At 50.8% G+C, this 17,737-nt stretch overlaps 1 protein-coding gene across 4 annotated transcripts in view; it reads right to left on the reverse strand.

Moving 5' to 3' along the window:
* The window catches only part of ZNF831 (zinc finger protein 831), a 105,937-nt gene that overhangs the window by 57,767 nt on the left and 30,433 nt on the right, over positions 1–17,737 (reverse strand). For all 4 annotated transcript variants that reach the window (XM_084776989.1, XM_084776988.1, XM_084776987.1 and 1 more), the window contains 2 exons: positions 4,152–7,811; positions 2,022–2,161 (listed from right to left, as the gene is read on the reverse strand). In XM_084776989.1, the coding sequence (XP_084633115.1) occupies positions 2,022–2,161; positions 4,152–7,775 (3,764 nt within the window). In that variant the 5' untranslated portion in view covers positions 7,776–7,811. The remainder of the gene's footprint in view (positions 1–2,021; positions 2,162–4,151; positions 7,812–17,737) is intronic.

Here is a 17,737-nt window from a genome sequence, read left to right on the forward strand (position 1 = left end):
AATACATCTGACCTTTTTGAAACTTCTAATGCTTTAGTGGCTACAGGACGCAATGTTTCTTTTGGCCCTACTCCTGTATGCATTTGGCCACTGCCTTAGAGGTTCAGACCAACATAAAGGCACACTTGAAAGGTGGCATCATGATTTTAAATCAACGCGTTGATCTGGTACCAGAACAAGTAGATATCATGTTACAGGTGGTTCAGCTCGGATGTGAATGGAAATGTCAGGGTTATGCATTACATCTGTGCCATATAACAACTTTACACGAGCTGCTAATTTGTCTAAGAGTCTTTCAGCTTATCTCCAGGGGAACTGGTCTGCAGAGTTTGAACATACCCTAAGAGATCTGCGCCTCGCATTGTCACTGTGAATTCAACGGGAGTGGATCCTCCCATGGCATTGGGCTTCTCCTCCTGGATGGCGGCAGCTATGAACCACCTGAAAGAATGGGCGGGGATAGGAGCCCTGGGGTTCGTGATGCTTGCAGTATGTGTGGTATGCTTTTGGTGTATTTGTCGCTTGCGTGCGTCTCAGATGCATACTCAGGTTATGATGGCTCAGGCATTTGCAGCAGTTGAGGCGGGGCAATCTCCTCAAGTGTGGATGTCAGTCCTGAAGAATTGATTACCTCGTCACGCTCAGGGTGCAAGGCAGAGCACTGCACAGGAGGCACATTGTTTGCAGTCAATGGCCTCCTGGGGAGCAAGTCTGATTGCATGTGGGTTGGTACCCCCAGAACCCACCTCCAGAAAAAAGGTACTGGACAGGTCCAGTGCTGAGCCAAGTGAAGGGCTTTGGCTGAGTACTGTTGTACATCAGTGTCCATTCAACAGGATGGGTTCAGCACTCAATCTGGTGGAGAGCTTAGATTGTGGGCTGTTATACATCAGTGTCCTCCTGGAGATCAGACCCCTACTCTCACCTGTTGCGTCAGCGCTAATAAAACAAAAAGGAGGAACTGTGGAGAGCCACAGAACCTTTTGTGGACCTCGCCCCAAGATGTCGCCTGACATGCAGCCAGAGCTGCCTCGGTGGAGGTAAACAAGTCCTTATTTGGAAGACGCCCGCTACTTGCATTAGCTCCGCCTCTACGAGCCTATCAGCGTGTGAGATGTGGCTTAGTGTGACTGGCTGTTTAGGTGGTATAAATGAGCGTGACGGGAGTGGCTCAGGGGATTCTCCAAGAAAGAAGAAACAAAGCCTGAATAAACCACTTGAGAGAAGAACTGGTGGTCGCGTCTTTCTTGCTGGTCGAGCGAGGCGCGACAGCTGAATATCTCAGGCTGAAGATACATGGGGACTGAGATATTCACACAAAAAACCCCAACCAAACAAACAATTCTCACCTACTACTTCTCTCTGGCAAGTTGTGCCCACTCAGGAAGGCAAGTCTGTGTCATCAAAACTTCTGATAGATTGATGTGAGTGGGAAATATAGACACTTGTATGGAATCTGATTTGTATTATGTGGCTGCAATTTTTGAACAGCCCCTGGCTTGATGCACTCGTCCCAAGAGCTACTGCTGAGCTCTTAAGGCCTCCTGAAAGATATCTCTGGCCCTTTCTAGAAAAGAGTGCCTCTGAATGTTCAGAAGATTACCCTGCCCCCCAAATCTTGGAATTGTTGAGACATTATCTTTGCTTCTCTGGATTTTTTTTCGCAAAAGACATACATTACTTGCAAATATTAAAAATGTCTTTAAAAGCAATAATCTCTCAGCACTAAAGTTGGATAGATGTATTTCCCACTTGGTTATCTCAAATATTTACTGTGGCCTGCCTTATAAATATACTGGTAAACAATCACATGGTCAGTGGGATCGTGCTGGAGGGGCTGTGGGAAACAGAGGAATATCTGGAGCCACAGAACTCCAGACCAACAGAATAGGCACCTCTCTCTGGAGCTGAGGTGCCATTTGAATGCCACATTCAGTTTGTGGGGATTTAACTAAGGTAGCCATTTGTGGTTCCTGATACCAGGCCATCAGGGAAGCAGAAGACGAAGCCATATATCTTACCTCTTAGAATGAAGCATCATTTTCTTCTGCTTGGTGTTCTCACGAGATGGCTTCACCTTCCTACTGCACAGTCCTTTCTTCCACTGTGTACTGGACACCTGGTCTTGCACCCTCATCCCTGGGACTATTGGATAGGGGAGCTGAAAATACCAAGCATGTTGGTATCATGTCACTCAAAGCCCTCATGTTGGAGAACCTTGATGAGTTCTCTCTCTCTCTCTCTCTCTCTCTCTCTCTCTCTCTCTCTCTCTCTCTCTCTTCTCGAGACAGGATGACTATATAGAGAAATTAAATCACCCAAATGTTGTATTACCAAATGGCTTGAGCTTGTGAGGTATTCTTACCAGGCAACTGGTTGTGTGCCACATGGAACCTTCCAGAACCATGCCTAGGCTAGACCTCCAGCGGTAATGTTGGACCTCTGATGTGAATGGAAAGTTAATTAGAGCTACAATCCATATCCCCTCAGAGCTACAGATTGGAAGGAGAAGATTTAAGCCAGACTTTGGATCCCCACCCCGAGCCCCTAGGGAGAAGCAAGAATGTTTGTAAATCTCGGCTCTCACCTTTGGCTTTGTTCCACAAACCCAATTTTAACAGAGGCCTCAGGACTCCCTTCAGCTCCCTGTCCCAAGCCATCTCCTAACAGGACTAAGACTTCACCACATTTTTCTTCTTATCTTTGCTTCTAAGAACCTCAGAGTTAGATCTGAGTCTGGTTATCTTGATTATAGTGGAGCTATTCCCCCACCCCCACCCCCGTGGTGCTGGGATAATGAACATCTTCATTTAAGAGTATTTACTTGATCCTTCTTTTTGTCCTGCTTCCGTTTTCTGCCTGTGGTTTACCTGTCAATACCAGTTTTTACTTTCTAGTTTTTTGGAGAGGTGGCTTAGTAGTTAAGAGCACTTGCTCCTCTTGCAAAGGACCCAAATTTTAGTCCCAGCTCTAACGTCAAGTGGTTCACAACTGCCTGTAACTCCAGCTCCAGAGGAGCTGATGTCCTGCTCAGTGAAAAAAGTATCCCACAGACACAACAGAACATAAATGTGGTTTTTAGGAGAAGGAGGGGGAGAGAAAGAGGAGGAGGAGGAGAAAGAAGAAGGAGGAGGATGAGGAGGGGGGAAGAAGAAGAAGTAGTAGTAGTAGTAGTAGAAGAAGAAGAGGAGGAGGAAGAAGTAGAAGAAGAAGAAGAAGAAGAAGAAGAAGAAGAAGAAGAGGAGGAGGAGGAGGAGGAAGTAGAAGAAGAAGAAGAAGTAGAAGAAGAGGAGGAGGAGGAGGAGGAGGAGGAGAAGAAGAAGAAGAAGAAGAAGAAGAAGAAGAAGAAGAAGAAGAAGAAGAAGAAGAAGAAGAAGAAGAAGAAGAAAAGTATTTGATTCTTAGAAGACCTAAAGAGCTCTAGGCAGTATGTGTGTGTGTGTATATATATATATACATAGTCTCTGTTACCAGGAATAGAATGAAGTTTTATGTCTAGTCACAGATATCTTACCTGGATGCTGTAGTAAAATATTTCTTTCTTTGTATGTGGTGTGTGGTGCCTGTACGTGTGTGTGTGTGTGTGTGTGTGTGTGTGTGTGTGTGTGTGTGTGTGTACACCTACAGGTGGAGGCCAGAGATCAATCTTGGGTATCAATTCTCAGGAGCCATCAAGCTTGTATTTTGAGTCAGGATCTCTCACTAGCCTAAAATTCGTTGGTTAGGCTAATCTAAGCGAGCCCCCTTAGAGCTTTCCGGCTCCATCTCCCCAGTGCTGCGATTAGAAAGGCTGCCATAATACTTAGCGTTTTAAATGTCTGTGGCAAGTATTCTCTAAGTGAAGTACTTTAAATGCGTGGCAAGTACTTCACCAAGTCAGCCATGACCCAGACCCCAGTACACTACAGATCTTTACTGTGTCATTTTTTTTATGAATTTTGTTCATATCTGGGGCCTTTACTTTTCCCACCCTATGTGTGGCAGCCATAGCCGTCCCAGGGAGCAGATGATCTCATAATGGTAGTGATAGCCACAGCGATAGATTCATGAGTTCTCTCTCGCCCTTCCCACTTGCCTCCTCTCCCTCCCTCTCTGTCTTCCTGTCTCACTCTCATGTTCCCCCAGTTCCCACCAGGCCTAGCTGGTGTTACCTCAGGTGCCTGCGTAGGCCTTTCTCTTCCTGGGTTTATCTTGGTCTTTCCTCCACTGCTCCTGGCCAGTGCTCTGTCACTCTCACCCTGGAGGCTTCCATCAGGCAAGCCTGAAGCCATGTGCCCAGGAGGTGCCTTCTGTTGCTCTGCAGGCAGGGGCAGGCCACGGCCCAAGCAACACCATGTGAGCTGGGGCTCAGCCTTAAGTGAGGGGAAGGAGTTTGTGGTCTCACAGTTCCTGGGGCTCCCTAAGAGGTGTGACAAGCCCAGTTTCTGCTGGTTCAAGGAAATACCCTGGGACCGCGTGAAAGATGTGAGGAGACAGGGTGCTTGAGAGAGAAAGCAGGCAGGCAACCCCCCCTTGGTCTCCAAAGGAGGACCTTCTAGGGCATTCTTAGGAGGTGTCCCCAGTTTCTGGGATGATGTCCAAGGGTTCGAAAGATTCCCATGTGTCCTAGTTCTTGCTGGCAGGCTGTCTGTGCGGAGGCAATGGGTGGCATGGGTCTCGCTCACTACATCCTGAGCCACATGAGTGTCACATGTGTGAGTAGGCAGGATGGAGGCTATCTCCTGGATGGTGCCGGAACTGGGGCCAGGAGAATGCTCAGCCACTGGGATGCTGCTGCTGCCTCTTCTTTTCTCTCTTCCCATCTGTGCCTCTTCTCTTCCATCCCTTGACCTGGACCCGCTAGAGTCCTCTGGGCTGCCACCTGCCTCACCTGGGCATGAGTATGCTCCAGGTGGCCGGAGAACCCCCAGTTCTGATCCAACAAGAAGGGCCTGCTCTGCAGGCTGTGCATTTGTACACAGAGAGTCTCGGCCTTTCCCAGGCCCTGGAGCAACAGGTGGTAAGGGGTTCTCTCCCTGAGGTAACCTGAGGAGGTATCTGGGAGCAAAGAAGCCACCAGACAGAGCAGCAGGGACACTGGGATCCCAAGGCTGGGCAGGCAGCAGGGGGTGGAGCCCAGGAGTCCCAGGTACAGAAGGCAATGGGGAATCCTTGTCCCCCAGCCCTGGCCACTTCAGGGCAACAGTAGAAATAGCTGAGGAGGCATCAGAGGACTCCGGGGCTGTGGTCACATGTAGGATACTCTCATTTGAGCTACCCAGCACCTTCTCGGGGTCAATGTCCTGTTTCTGGGGTGGCTGGGGGTCAGCCTGCACAGAGCTACCTGGGGTCTCAGCTTCCACAGGCCCTGGCTGCTCCCGACGATGCAACCCCTCCACCTTCGGCCTCTTCCTCTCTGAGGGTAACTTGTCTTCTGTGATCTGGGGAGCCACAGACCCACCACTGGACCGTCTGAGGGCACCTTGGGCCCCAGGGCTGGTTTCTTGTATAGCCTCGCCGCTGGGGTCTGGCAAAGCTGTCTCAGGAGCTTCTAAATCTCCTCCTTGGTGGGGCTCAGACACTGTAGGAGGCTGGCATCCCAGATCCAACTCCTGACTCGAAGACAGCAGAGGGCTCTTGCAACTCACACAGAGGCCGTCTGTGCTGCCAAGGGTAGGAGACGACTTGGCTCTGGCCACCACCTTCAGCTGCTTAGGAGGCTCGGCCTCCAGTGAGTCCTCCAGGGATGGACGGCTTCCCCAAGATCCTGGCTCAGCCCCTGCTGTAGTGGCCCCAAGCATAGGGACCCTGTTATCTTGAGACAGGGCTGCACTCTCACTCCCTGCTACCACTTGGGAAGAAAGGTCCAGCTCTGTCCCCTGGCCCTGTTTCACCTCCCTGGGCTTCTGTCCTTCCTGGTTGCTGTTCTTCATTTTCTGGTATATTCTCTTGAACGTCTCATTCCCATAGACCTGCCATTTCTCCTGGGAGAACATCTTCTTCTGCTTCCTCTGGCTACACTTCTTACCGGCTCTGCCCTTGCACGCCGCCCCCTCCTGTACCCCAGCTCTCTTTCCATCTAGGTCCTCAGCCATAGTCGAGGGGTCTCCAGTGGGTGTACATGGCAGGTCCTCCACAGCAGCCTGTCTCACCAGGGCCCGAGGGTGACCACTGGGAATGCCTGCCAAGGTCAGTCCTGGGCGGCACCCCGGTCGGGCTGGGGTGAGCCTGGGGCTCAGGGCCTTCTGCATCCTGGGAACTGTATCCTGTGGGCCCTGTGGTTCTGGCTGCAGCTTAGAAGCCTCAATGAAGGGCATCGAGTTGCTTCTGGTGACTGGGACACATTCAACAGTGGTGGAGAGCTGTGTGGGGACAGAGTGGAAGAAGATGGGTCTGGCCTTTTCCAGGGGTGTGAAGGTGGAGCAAGCTGGGCTGAGGGCAATCCTCCTGCGGGTGGGCTCCAGCGCCCGGATGTCAAAGTGGAAGGAATCCTTGTAGGTGTATGGCATGGGCAGGTCGATGCTGCCCTGCTTGGACAGCACAGTCTTGCGGGGCCGTACATGGTCCAGCTGTGGATCGTCTACCACCGCCTGGTTATGGGAGATGAGCTGGGCAATGCGCTCCTCCAATTTCTTCTTCTCCATCTCCAGGCTGGCCCCTGATGCTGCCGGTTCGGCCCTGTTGCTGGCAGAGTCACAGCCGGGGCCCCCTTCCCCTTCAGACTCTGCACTGTGCTCGGACAGACTGTGCAGTGGGCTCGAGGCGACAGGAGGCTGTTCCACACTGTCCGAGCGAGACAGGTAGCCAGAGTCTGTGCTCTCACACTTCCTCAGCTGGCCCTCCAGAGCCTTGGGGTCCCAGGGCTTTTCTGAGCATGTCTCCTGCTGCCGCTGCAGGGGGCAGGGCTTTGGTTCTGGCAGCTTCCGCCTAGGCTGCGGGCTGGCTAGTGAGAATTCAGGTGACACTGACTGGGTCTGGTCCACAGAGGCCTCCCCGTGGGAAAGGGCGGCCACGAGAGAGGGAGCCGATTCCACCTTCCGTTCCCTGTTCTTAGCAGCAAGGGGGGACCGGGCACCTGGAGAAAGGGCCCCCTCTGGAGCTCTTTCCTCTCCCCGGCTCTCCACTGAGGCAGTCTCTCCTGGCCTGTCTCCCTCCTCCAGAAGGCTGCTCCCACTCCCCTCAGACTCTGAGGACACTCGGGAATTGTTGAGGTGTGTCTGAGTCCGCCTATGTTTATACAGGTTGCTCTGGGTCTTAAAGGCGATGCCACAAGTGGAGCATGGGAAGGGCCTCTCACCTGTGTGGGACCGGATGTGTTTCTCCAGAACACTGGGCTTCAAGCAGTCCCGGCCACAGTGCGGGCACAGATGCTTACCAGCATTCTTCAACCTGCCTGGGTTGACCAGTGTGGAGCCCACGCCTGGCGAGAGTACGGGCAGTGTGCCCACGATGTTCACGGTCAGGGCTGGGGTGGCTGGCTTGCCCACCTGGCTGGGACTGGGTCCTTCGGGCTGCAGCAAGGGGCTGAGGATGAAGGGTACACTGGCCCCCTCCAGGCTGCCTGTCACCAAGGGTGCACGTGGCTGAAAGCCCCCAGGAGGTACTGTGTGGTAGAGCGGGACAGGCAAGGCCTTCAGGAACAGAGTCGGAGGCAGACCCTGTTCCGGTGGCAAGATGACAGGACCCAGGGTCAAACGAGGTGAGGCCTGTGTACCTGGGCCCCCTGGAATGCCAGGTGCAGGGGCTGGCTGGTCCCTGGTAGACGGGGTAGGGTGAGCGGGTTCTGGAGGCTCCATTCCTCATCGTCTGTGTGGCCCAGGGTTTCTGTCAACCTGTGGGTGAGAACCACACTTTACCATGGGTGTCTTTCTTCTCCCCATCAGAAGACACCAAGCAACAATCCCCCAGCACTCTTGTCCCCAAGTTAAGTAAGGTGAGATGTTGCCAGACTAAGCCTCCTGACTCAAAAGACTGAGGCAGGAGAATTACAAGTTCTAGCCCTTGTCTCAAAATAAAATATACAGAAAGAAAAAGAGTTGTATTTTGGTGATAGATCACTTGCCTGGCAAGCAACAAGGCTCTCAGTTGAATACCCAGTGTTACACACACGCACACACACACACACACACACACACACACACACACACCATACATAATCACACAGACACACACACGCACACACCATACATAATCACACAGTCACACACACACACCATACATAATCACACAGTCACACACACACACCATACATAATCACACAGTCACACACACACACACCGTACATAATCACACAGTCACACACACACATACACATGCACACAGGTGAGCACCCTGTTGAGGTGGCTGAGGTCCACAGTGGCTAACAAGTCTAAATCCCTTGCTTGCTTACGATGTCATATCTAGATGTGAAGTGTCCAGAGCCACGCCCTTCTCACTTTGAGGTTCTGAGCCTTAGAGCAAGAGGACTTCAGTAAAAACCAGAGCTGAGCTTGGTGGAGGGACTCTGAGATTGGGAAACTGAAATGCGAGGCTGTGAGACAAACTTGAATTTCAGAGAAATTACGCATCAGCCTTTTTTTTTTTTTTTTTTTTTTGAGACAGGGTTTCTCTGTGTAGCCATGGCTGTCCTGGACTCACAATGTAGACCAGGCTGGCCTCGAACTCACAGAGATTCACCTGCCTCTGCCTCCCTGAGTGCTGGGACTAAAGCTGTGTGTGGCCACGCCTGGATGCATCATACTTACAATGTATGGAACCTATGGCCCAAATATTGCCTGATGAATTCTCATAAGCTTGTCCCCAAGAGCCCAAAGCGTCATATTTATGCTAAAACATTATGATCTTGTCAAGTTCAAATGTAAGCGGGAACCCTGTATTCGGTCTCATGATGCTACAGGGAGTGTTTTTTTATTCAACCTCAGGATGAAGCTTAGGTCTCTCCTCAAAGCTCTGCACATACAGCTGAGATTAAGTCAGTCAGCGGTCACTCAGCAGGGGAAGAGTAGATAAACTAGAACCAGATCACATTCTGTTCCTCAGGTCACCAAGGGAAAGTCCAGATGCTGGAGGGACAAGTTAGGTAGACACCGTCTCCCACCTGAGCTTCTGTGAACATTGCGCCCCAACTCTCCCTCAACTCCTCACCCCCCCAACCCCCCCCCCAAACAGTTCCTCAAGGAAAGACCAAACTCTGGTCTCCAGCGGGTTGCCCATGCTCAAGGCAGCACCATGCTGGGATGGCAGGTGTGAGCAGGCACTGACTTGCTGACAGGAAAGCTGATGTTCAATGTCCCAGGAAGCTTGCAAGCCAGTTGTTAAACATAGCCTTACTTAAGATCACACTGGGCTAGATGCAGTGTGCGTGCCTGTAACCCCAGCACTGGGGGCCTAAAGCAGGACCGTGAATTCCAGGCTAGCCTGAGCTAGACAGCGAGGCCCTGTCTTAAAACATTGAAAACAAAACATTGAAAACAAAAAGGAAGATATATAAATATGCTATGAAATAATTACATTGAAAGAAAAGATATTGCAACTACATAACTTAAAAAAACAATTATCAATGTGTGTGCACATGTGCACGATGTCTGTGGGCACAGAGAGGTCAGAGGGCAACTCTGTAGAACCAGTTGCCTTTCTGCTTTTATGTGAGTCCCAGGGATTGAACTCATGATGCCAGACTTTCACAGCAAGCCCCTTTACCTGTTAACATTCTATAACTTCAGGCCTCCCGACTAGATATGTATGTACAGAAGACCAAAGTTAGTCTCTTCTTCATGCCACGCGCAGAACAATCCAAAATAGATCAGAGTCATCAGTGAAATCCTGAAAGCTGTGAGACTCTTAGAGGACACAGAGTTAAACCTGAACAACTGGATTTGGCAGCGGCTCCAAGATACGTGCCAGAGGCACAGCCAGCCGAGAGAGAGAGAGAGAGAGAGAGAGAGAGAGAGAGAGAGAGAGGGAGAGAGAGGGAGAGAGAGAAAGAGAGAGAGAGAAATTTGACTCATTGAAATATTTATGTATTAAGAACACTATCAAGAAAGCCATCCGATGGGAGAAAGTGTAACATGAGACTTAGACTGAGGACCTGCATCTGGACCCTCAGGCCCCGCGTGAATGCCAGGTGCAGTGCTGCACCTGTGAGCTCCGGGGTCCGTGAGCAGCTGTGCTGCACTAAGGCCGAGGGCCCAGCAGTACTGTTCAGAAGGCAAGGCACCTGCTGCACAAGCCTATAACCTAAAGTCTGAAGCCCAGAACCCACATAACGGCGGAATGAAAGAACTGACTCCACACTGTTGTCTTCTGCACCCTGTGGCACATGCACAGTACTGCCCAATATACATGCACTCACATAGTAAAAGTAAATCAAAAATAAAAAACCGCAAGATCATGAAAATCAATAAAGAGGTGAGAGGGTGGGGAAAACACCCAGTCTTGACCTCTGGCCTTTACACGCATGTATACAGGTGATCAGCAGGCGAGGACACTAGCTGCCACAGCAGGGGACCTGAATTTCATCCCTGGGGTCCACTTGTGAAAGAGGATTGATTCCCTCAAATAATCCTCTGACCTCCATACATGCATCATCCATCTCTCTCTCTCTCTCTCTCTCTCTCTCTCTCTCTCTCTCTCTCTCTCTCTCTCTCTCTCTCTCTCTCTCACACACACACACACACACACACACATACACAAGTAAATAAATAAATAAATGTGTAATTAAATAAGCAAAGACACCGGAGAGGCTGAAATAAGAGGATCCCGAGATTGAGGCTTGTCTAAGCTACCTAGGAAGCTCCTGTCTCAATATAAGCTTAAAAAAAAGCCACTGGAATAATTTCCCACTCACTAGCATGGTGCACTAAGTATAATAAACTGAAAATAACAAGCCTTGGTAAGAGTAACCCCATGCAGCTATTTCCTCTGAATTCGAATACTCTCTCCTGCAGGAAAGGAATCGGTTCCTCAGAGGCAGAGCTGGGTAGTCATAAGGGCCCACAGTAAAGTTATACACACAGTGACAGTGCTGGGGGAGGAGGCTCTTTGGGGGAGCTGCCTGCAAATTGCACAAGAGCTCCAGGTGGGCAGCTTTCCCCACACACGGCCCATGCTAGAGTGGACTCTTAGGTGACCTGGCTGCCTTTGTCCCTATGTTACTGCCACCCCAATAAGCTCATTGGTTCATCAAGTTTTGTTTGGTTTGAGAAACCGTCTTCCGTCTGACTTTGCGGGATTGCTGGGATTACAGGCATGTGCCACCGCTGCCAGTTTAACTTCTCTTCATCCTGGCTTCCTTTCTTCTTTTTCTTTGTCTTGTTGAGTTAAGGTTTTGCTGCGTAGTCCAGGCTGGCCTGGAATTTGCCATCCTCCCGTCTCAGCTCCCTGGTTACTGAGATTTACAGATGTGCACCACCAGGACTGGTAGATGAAATAATTTATGTGAAAACACAGAGTGCTGTCTGCACCTACCACGGAGAAGAGTTTGATTCATTTGCGTTTTCAGTACCATACCATAATAGTCTGAGTTATTATCCAGTGATTCTTCCCACCCCTGCCTCTTCCTCCACCCCATCTGCACAGCAACCTCCTTCCATTGCTTGGGTGGGTTTCTAGTGTGGGTCCCAAGGAAAGGTGAGTTTCTGAAACACTCAAAAGGAGTGGGAAGGTCGTAATAGAAGAGGCCATTGAGTGTCCGTCACCCCTTGGTCCCACCGTGGGTAACCAAGGGGACCTCCACAGGGAGCATGCGCAAATATGGGGCTGACTGCCCTGGGAGACAGTCTCCTGGCACCTGAGGACTGCGGCCGGCTCTGGTGTGCCTCCTCCCTAGCAGGCAAGGGTGACCCAGTTGGTTCTAAAATGATGTCTGAAACTGGATGGGCGAGGCTTCTGCTCAAGTCCCCAAGAAAGAGTCGAGACATCTGAGTTCTGAGCCCTAATCCTAAGGAAGGAAGTGCACTGAGCAAAGCAGAGCTACTAGCACTGATAGTCTCAGTGGGCTGGTGTGGGGGGGGAGGGGAGGAAATGGATGGGAGGGGATCCAGAAGGAAGGGAGGAGTGCTTCCCACCTCTGCCTGCCTCATGGGGAGTAGGGGTGGCTGGAGAGGTAAGTGGGACCCCATGCTAGGCAGTCTGCAAAGAGCTGCACAGGTGGAGCAAGTGTTCTGATGAGAGGGGAAGACAACCCACAGAGTTCTGGACCTATGTCCTCCTACAGTGCTGTACCCCTGCAGAGCGGGGTAAAGGTGCTGCTGAAGGGGGAGGAGTCTCAGCAGGTAGCTAGGGAGCCAAAGGCCAAGAACCGGTGGCTGCAACAAACAGAAGCCCATCACCAGGACTAACAATTATCCCAGGCACAAATGACTGTCTTGAGTAGGAGGCTCATCAGCCCTTGGAAACAGAGCAGACCCACTGCCACCCTTACAGTCTGGCTCTCATAGCTGCTTCCCTACTGGGACCAAACAAATGAGATCCTTTTCTTGGGACCACCAGTCTAGCCCAGGGTAAACTCCACAGGACAGAGAATTTAACAAGGAAAGGTAAGTTGCACCACCCCCCCCCCCCCATTGGACTGATAGGGAAATTAGGAGGATGGGATAAGAAGGAAGGACGAATCCGGATTTCCCAGTCACTTAGACCCAATGTCCAATGTGCACTCTGCTGCTGGCCTCCCCAAAAAGCAGGGCTCCCACCTCTGCCCTGCCAGTTATGTGCCTCTGCCCACTGAGGGTCACATTTTCCAGTACAAAGATGCAACTTTATGGAAGACCAGTGCTCCACGAGAAGACATGGAGGGAAAAGGTAGCAATGGTGATTTTTCCAAAGCTTTCGATAACAAAAACAGCCCCTCAACAGCCAGGGCAGAAAGAAAATATAAAACACAAGGTGGGTTTACAAAGTTCACGTTTAAGGTGAGATGGAAGAGGGGCCAGTGAGGAAACCCAGTGAGTGGCTAAGTGTGCCCGGAAGGAACCGGGTGCAGAGCTTGTGGCTTCCGTGATAGCATTACCTAATTTCAGTCTATCTGTGCTACTGGCACCTGCTTGGGTACCCCACTCTTGGCTTTGATATCCTTCCATTCGTGCATAAACCCCCTCTTTGGTTGGCTAATTCCTCATTTTTAAGAAGGAATGGGGTGTATAAGAGCGTGGACATAATGTGACCCTTCTAGGCTGTACATCCTGCACCGTGACTTTCAAAATGAAAACCTCATCGTTCTATAGTGGGCTGGAGACTTAATGTTCACATAAACACTTGCCCCCAGATGATGAACGTCAGCCTATTCATCACTGTGAAAACAGAGAGGCGCCTAAGATGTCCTTCAGTGTGAGAAAGAATAAACAAACATTGGCACAGCCAGACAATTGAGTATTGTTCAACAATGAAAAGAAATGAGCCATCAAGCCACAAAGAGACATGGGGAACCTTCAATGTATATTGCTAAGTGAAAGAAGCCACTCCTAACAGGCTGCTTCCTGTGTGACTCCAACTGCGGACATTCTAGAACAAACACAACTGAGGGACAGTAAGACCTGTGAGTGGCACAGGAGGGGAGGGAGGGGTGAACTGACAGCCCAAAGGGCACTTGCACCGGTGAAGCCATCTTGTGTGATGCTGTCCAGGGGTACCAGGCAGTACACCATTGTCAAAACTCAGAGCACGGGCAGGTAACGCAGAGGAAAAGCATTTGCTGTTGCAAGCATGAGAGCCTGAGTTTGGATTCCCAGAAGCCACTTTAAAATGAGGCATGGGGAGCTGGAGAGACGGCTCAGTGGTTAAGAACACTGACTGCATTTCCAGAGGACAAGGGTTCAATTCCCAGCACCCCACATGGCAGCTCACAACTGTCTGTAACTGCAAGATCTAACACCCTCGCATAGACATACGTGCAAAGGGAAACACCAATACACATAAAAATTTTAAAAATAAAATAAAATGAGGCATGGCAGAGCCCACTTGTAATCCCAACAGGAGGCCTGCAGGTGGAGGCAGGAAGACCCCTGGGACCCCTGGTGACAGGCTGTCACCAAATTGGTGATATTTAGGCTTGGTGGGAGAACCTACCTCAAAATATAAGGTAGACAGCAGCCAAGAAACTTACCTGACACCAAACCTCTGGCTTCCACATGCACGGACACACCCAAACCCATGGAGTATGCCAGAGGAAGAGCGGACTCCCAGAGAAGTATGGAGTTCTGTGATGTGGGTCACAAACAGGAGTCACAAAACCCACATCTCTCTACGTGTGTGTGCGAGCACACGTACATGGACATGTGCACGTGTGTCCACGTAGGTGTGCATGTACATATGCACCTGTGTATATGTACAAACAGAAGGTAGAGGTCAAGTGTGTTTCTCAATCACTGTTCACTTTAGTTTTTGAGTCAGAATCACTCTCTGACCTCAACGTACTCAGTCAGGCCAGCTGGCGGTGAAACCTCAGGGGCCTGCCTGTTTCTGCCTCCCACCCTCGTACCTTCTGCTACCAGCATTACAAGACTCTCCAACATGAACCTCCACATCCAGTTTTGTATGTAGGGAGTCAAAGTCAAGCCCTCTGGCTTTTGAAATAAGTACTTCGCTGACAAAGCCATTTCCCAAGCCCCCCTGCCCCCGTCAATTTTTAATTGGCCTAAAACTGCTCTGCAAGTGTGTAGCACCTAACATTTTTTTCAATCCAAGCAATGTTTAGGGGGGATTACATGGGAACGGTCGGCCATCCTTACTACAAACAACGTGCAGGTGCCCCACAATGCTGGACTTCATCAGTGGAGGGGCCACTGACATAAACACACAGCTTCTAGACTGTTTTAAGTGCGTGTCTCAGGGACCACAGGATGTGGTCATGAGCTCTTGTGACACCTTCTGTAATTTAACCCTAACCTGGGACACCCTTAGTTCCTCCCTTCATTGAACACGCCCCCAAGGCCCCTCCTTGCCAGCCCCCCACAGTAGCAGTAGCAAGGGCTTCCCCAGTCAGTCGGGCAGCACCAGCTGGCTTTGCTCTGTGGGAGGCCCTGCAGGTAAAAAGGAGAAAGCTGGGCCCTGGCTCTGATCACTTCTGGCCCCTGTTAGAGGCCACACTTCTTCCTAATCATGGCTCTGAGATGACAACTCCCTTCCGCCACAGCTCTGCTGCCCGCTGCGCATCCACAGCCCTTAGCCAAGCCCACTCTGTGCAAACCACTCATGAGTACACACCTCTCCTCCCTTCCCTCTTTGTGTGTGTGTGCGTGTGCGTGTGTGTGTGTGTGTGTGTGTGTGTGTGTGTGTGTGTGTGTGTGTGGCCTTCCAGGGCCCACAGTGAATTTGCAACTTAAATTATATGTATGTGTGAATTTTCCCACAGAAACGGGGCCTTTGTAACTCTTGTCATGGTCAAGAAGGACCTAGAAGGGTCTACACAGAGGCGGGACTTCCTGGTTCTGCATGCCATGCCCTGAACACAAGAACCCATCTCCAAGGCTGCCCAGGACCTGTCAGGCTCAATCACTTGTTAGTCAGACTACAGCTTCACCTAAATTAATTCTGTTTGGAGATGAAATTATGTTTTGCTTAAACAAATTAAGATAACTGGGCAGGCCAAGAAAGAGTTTACAAAGACACAATGTGCAGAAAGCATGCATGAGCGGGGGAGTCCAAGCACAGGCAACTCATGCAGTGCCCTAGTTTTCACACACAAATGACCTGGCTCCTTCGGAGGTGGGCACCAGGGTGCAGAGGTCTGAGGAGAAAGCCTGATGCCCAGGTGGCTTTGCCTTAGGCAGGGCCTGGGGGTTGGGCTTAGTGGAGAAAACAACAGCAGCGACAACAAAAACCTAAGTTCAAATCCCAGTTTTTCCCTGTGCAGATTGCTTGCCAATGGAGATAAACCTCTGTGGGGCTTATCTAGATTGGGTCAACTGAGGTGGGAAGACCCAGCCTGAAGTGTGAGTGGGGCTATTCTTAAGGGCTGGGGTGCCAGACTACATCAAAAGAAGAAAATCACCTAAGCAGCTGCCCTCACCTCTCTCAGCTTCCTGAGTGTAGATGCGGTGTGACCAACTGCCTCATGTCCTGCCACCGTGCCTCTCCTGCTGTGACAGATGTGTAGCCTCTCAAATACAGGGGATTTGGAGTTTTTTTTGTCAGACATTTTCATACAGCAAAGAGACAACCAGCACAGTCCCTGACTGCCTTGCGTGGCTCAGGACATTTCTGGAGCCTTAGGGAGTTCCCAAAGTGCCTACCCATCACAGCCAAATGGGAGTGGTCATCTGACAGCCATTCACACATTGCTTCCCGCCCCCTCCCCACCAGATGTTCAGTTTTGCCATGATCTCCTTGAGGCTGGTGCTCCTGGTATGAATGGAGTCACACCGTTCTCATCTCTGAGCTCCCTGAACACCCAAACTTAACAGCAGTAGTGCAAACTGAATTTCCCAGAGTTCATCCATAAGTTGCGTTTACGCGTGCACACAGGCACACACACACACACACACACACACACACACACACACACACACACACACGAAACAGCCATTTCCACTGGGCAGTGCCCTAGTCAACAGCCAGTAAGCACAGAGCGAAAGGAAAAGAGGAGGTGCCAGCCCAGGCTCCCTGAGTGGGCTCAGCCACATGGTTTTCCCCATATCCACCACATGTTCTGAGTGCTGCCCCAGCATACACAGTGTTCACGCTACAGTGTTCATCCAACATGAGTCTTCACCGCATCTGTTGAATTGACAAGGACATGGGGCAGGACTGGCCAGATAGCTCTGTGGATTAAGGCACCTGTTGCCAATCAAGTCTGATGACCTGAGTTCAGTGCCCAGGACTGACTTGGTAGAAGGAGAGATGCTATTCCTGCGAGTCGTCCTCCTACTTTCACACAAGAGACCCACCCCCATACACACACTGAAGTGTGTAAACACACTGAAAAAAAAAATGCTTTAAAGAAGAACATGGTAAACTTCAGCATGGAGGGCAGCCCGGCTGGGTCAGAGGACTGAAAACATTACCATGTGTAGTCAACTCTGAGCAGCCTCGTCCTTCCAGTCCTCCATTTCCATCTTGCGGCTCAGCTGCCCCTGGCACAGACGTGGTGGCCTTTTCAATACTGCTTGGTGCTGAGGGAGCCATGAGCACCATAACACTATGCCTAGGAATGGAGATGCTTATGCCATTCTCCCCCACCTCGGCCACAAGAGCTAGCCCCGGCTAGTGCAATAGGTGGTAAGTGGGCCACGTGATACACCAGCAGACACGCCTCAACCTCAGACATACTCATAAGCCCGTGACACAAGGACAACAGCCTGGGGAAGCCAGTCTAAACCTCTACACAGATTCACAGGCCACACACAAGGTGGCCATTCCACACAGCCACGTTTGGAGATGAGCCGCATGAGGACAGTCTCTTTAAGAACATCAAAGGGTCATTTGGACTAGCAGTGTCTTTGCCTTACCACCAGCTGACACCTACTTTCCCAGGATGCATTACGAGATGGGTCATGGACTGATGGATGTTAGAGACATCATCAGGTCTGAGAGGCCCTGGACCCTTGGGGATGGCAATGTGCTTGTCATGTCTTCAGCTCTCCAAGGTCCTTGCACAGCATGAGCCTGACCAGAGTTTCTTCAGCCTGTGGGAACCCAGTGTGGCAGCCCGAGCATCCCCATCTGCCTCCCTAAAGGCTCGTGGACACGCCACTGCGATGCACTGAAATCAGGCAAGTTCTCTTCTTTGGTTTCTAATCTCCATCTGGCTCAATCCCTTAGATCC

The sequence above is a fragment of the Acomys minous genome, assembly GCF_964271855.1.
Source record: "Acomys minous genome assembly, chromosome: 3".
In the NCBI taxonomy this organism is placed as follows: domain Eukaryota; kingdom Metazoa; phylum Chordata; class Mammalia; order Rodentia; family Muridae; genus Acomys; species Acomys minous.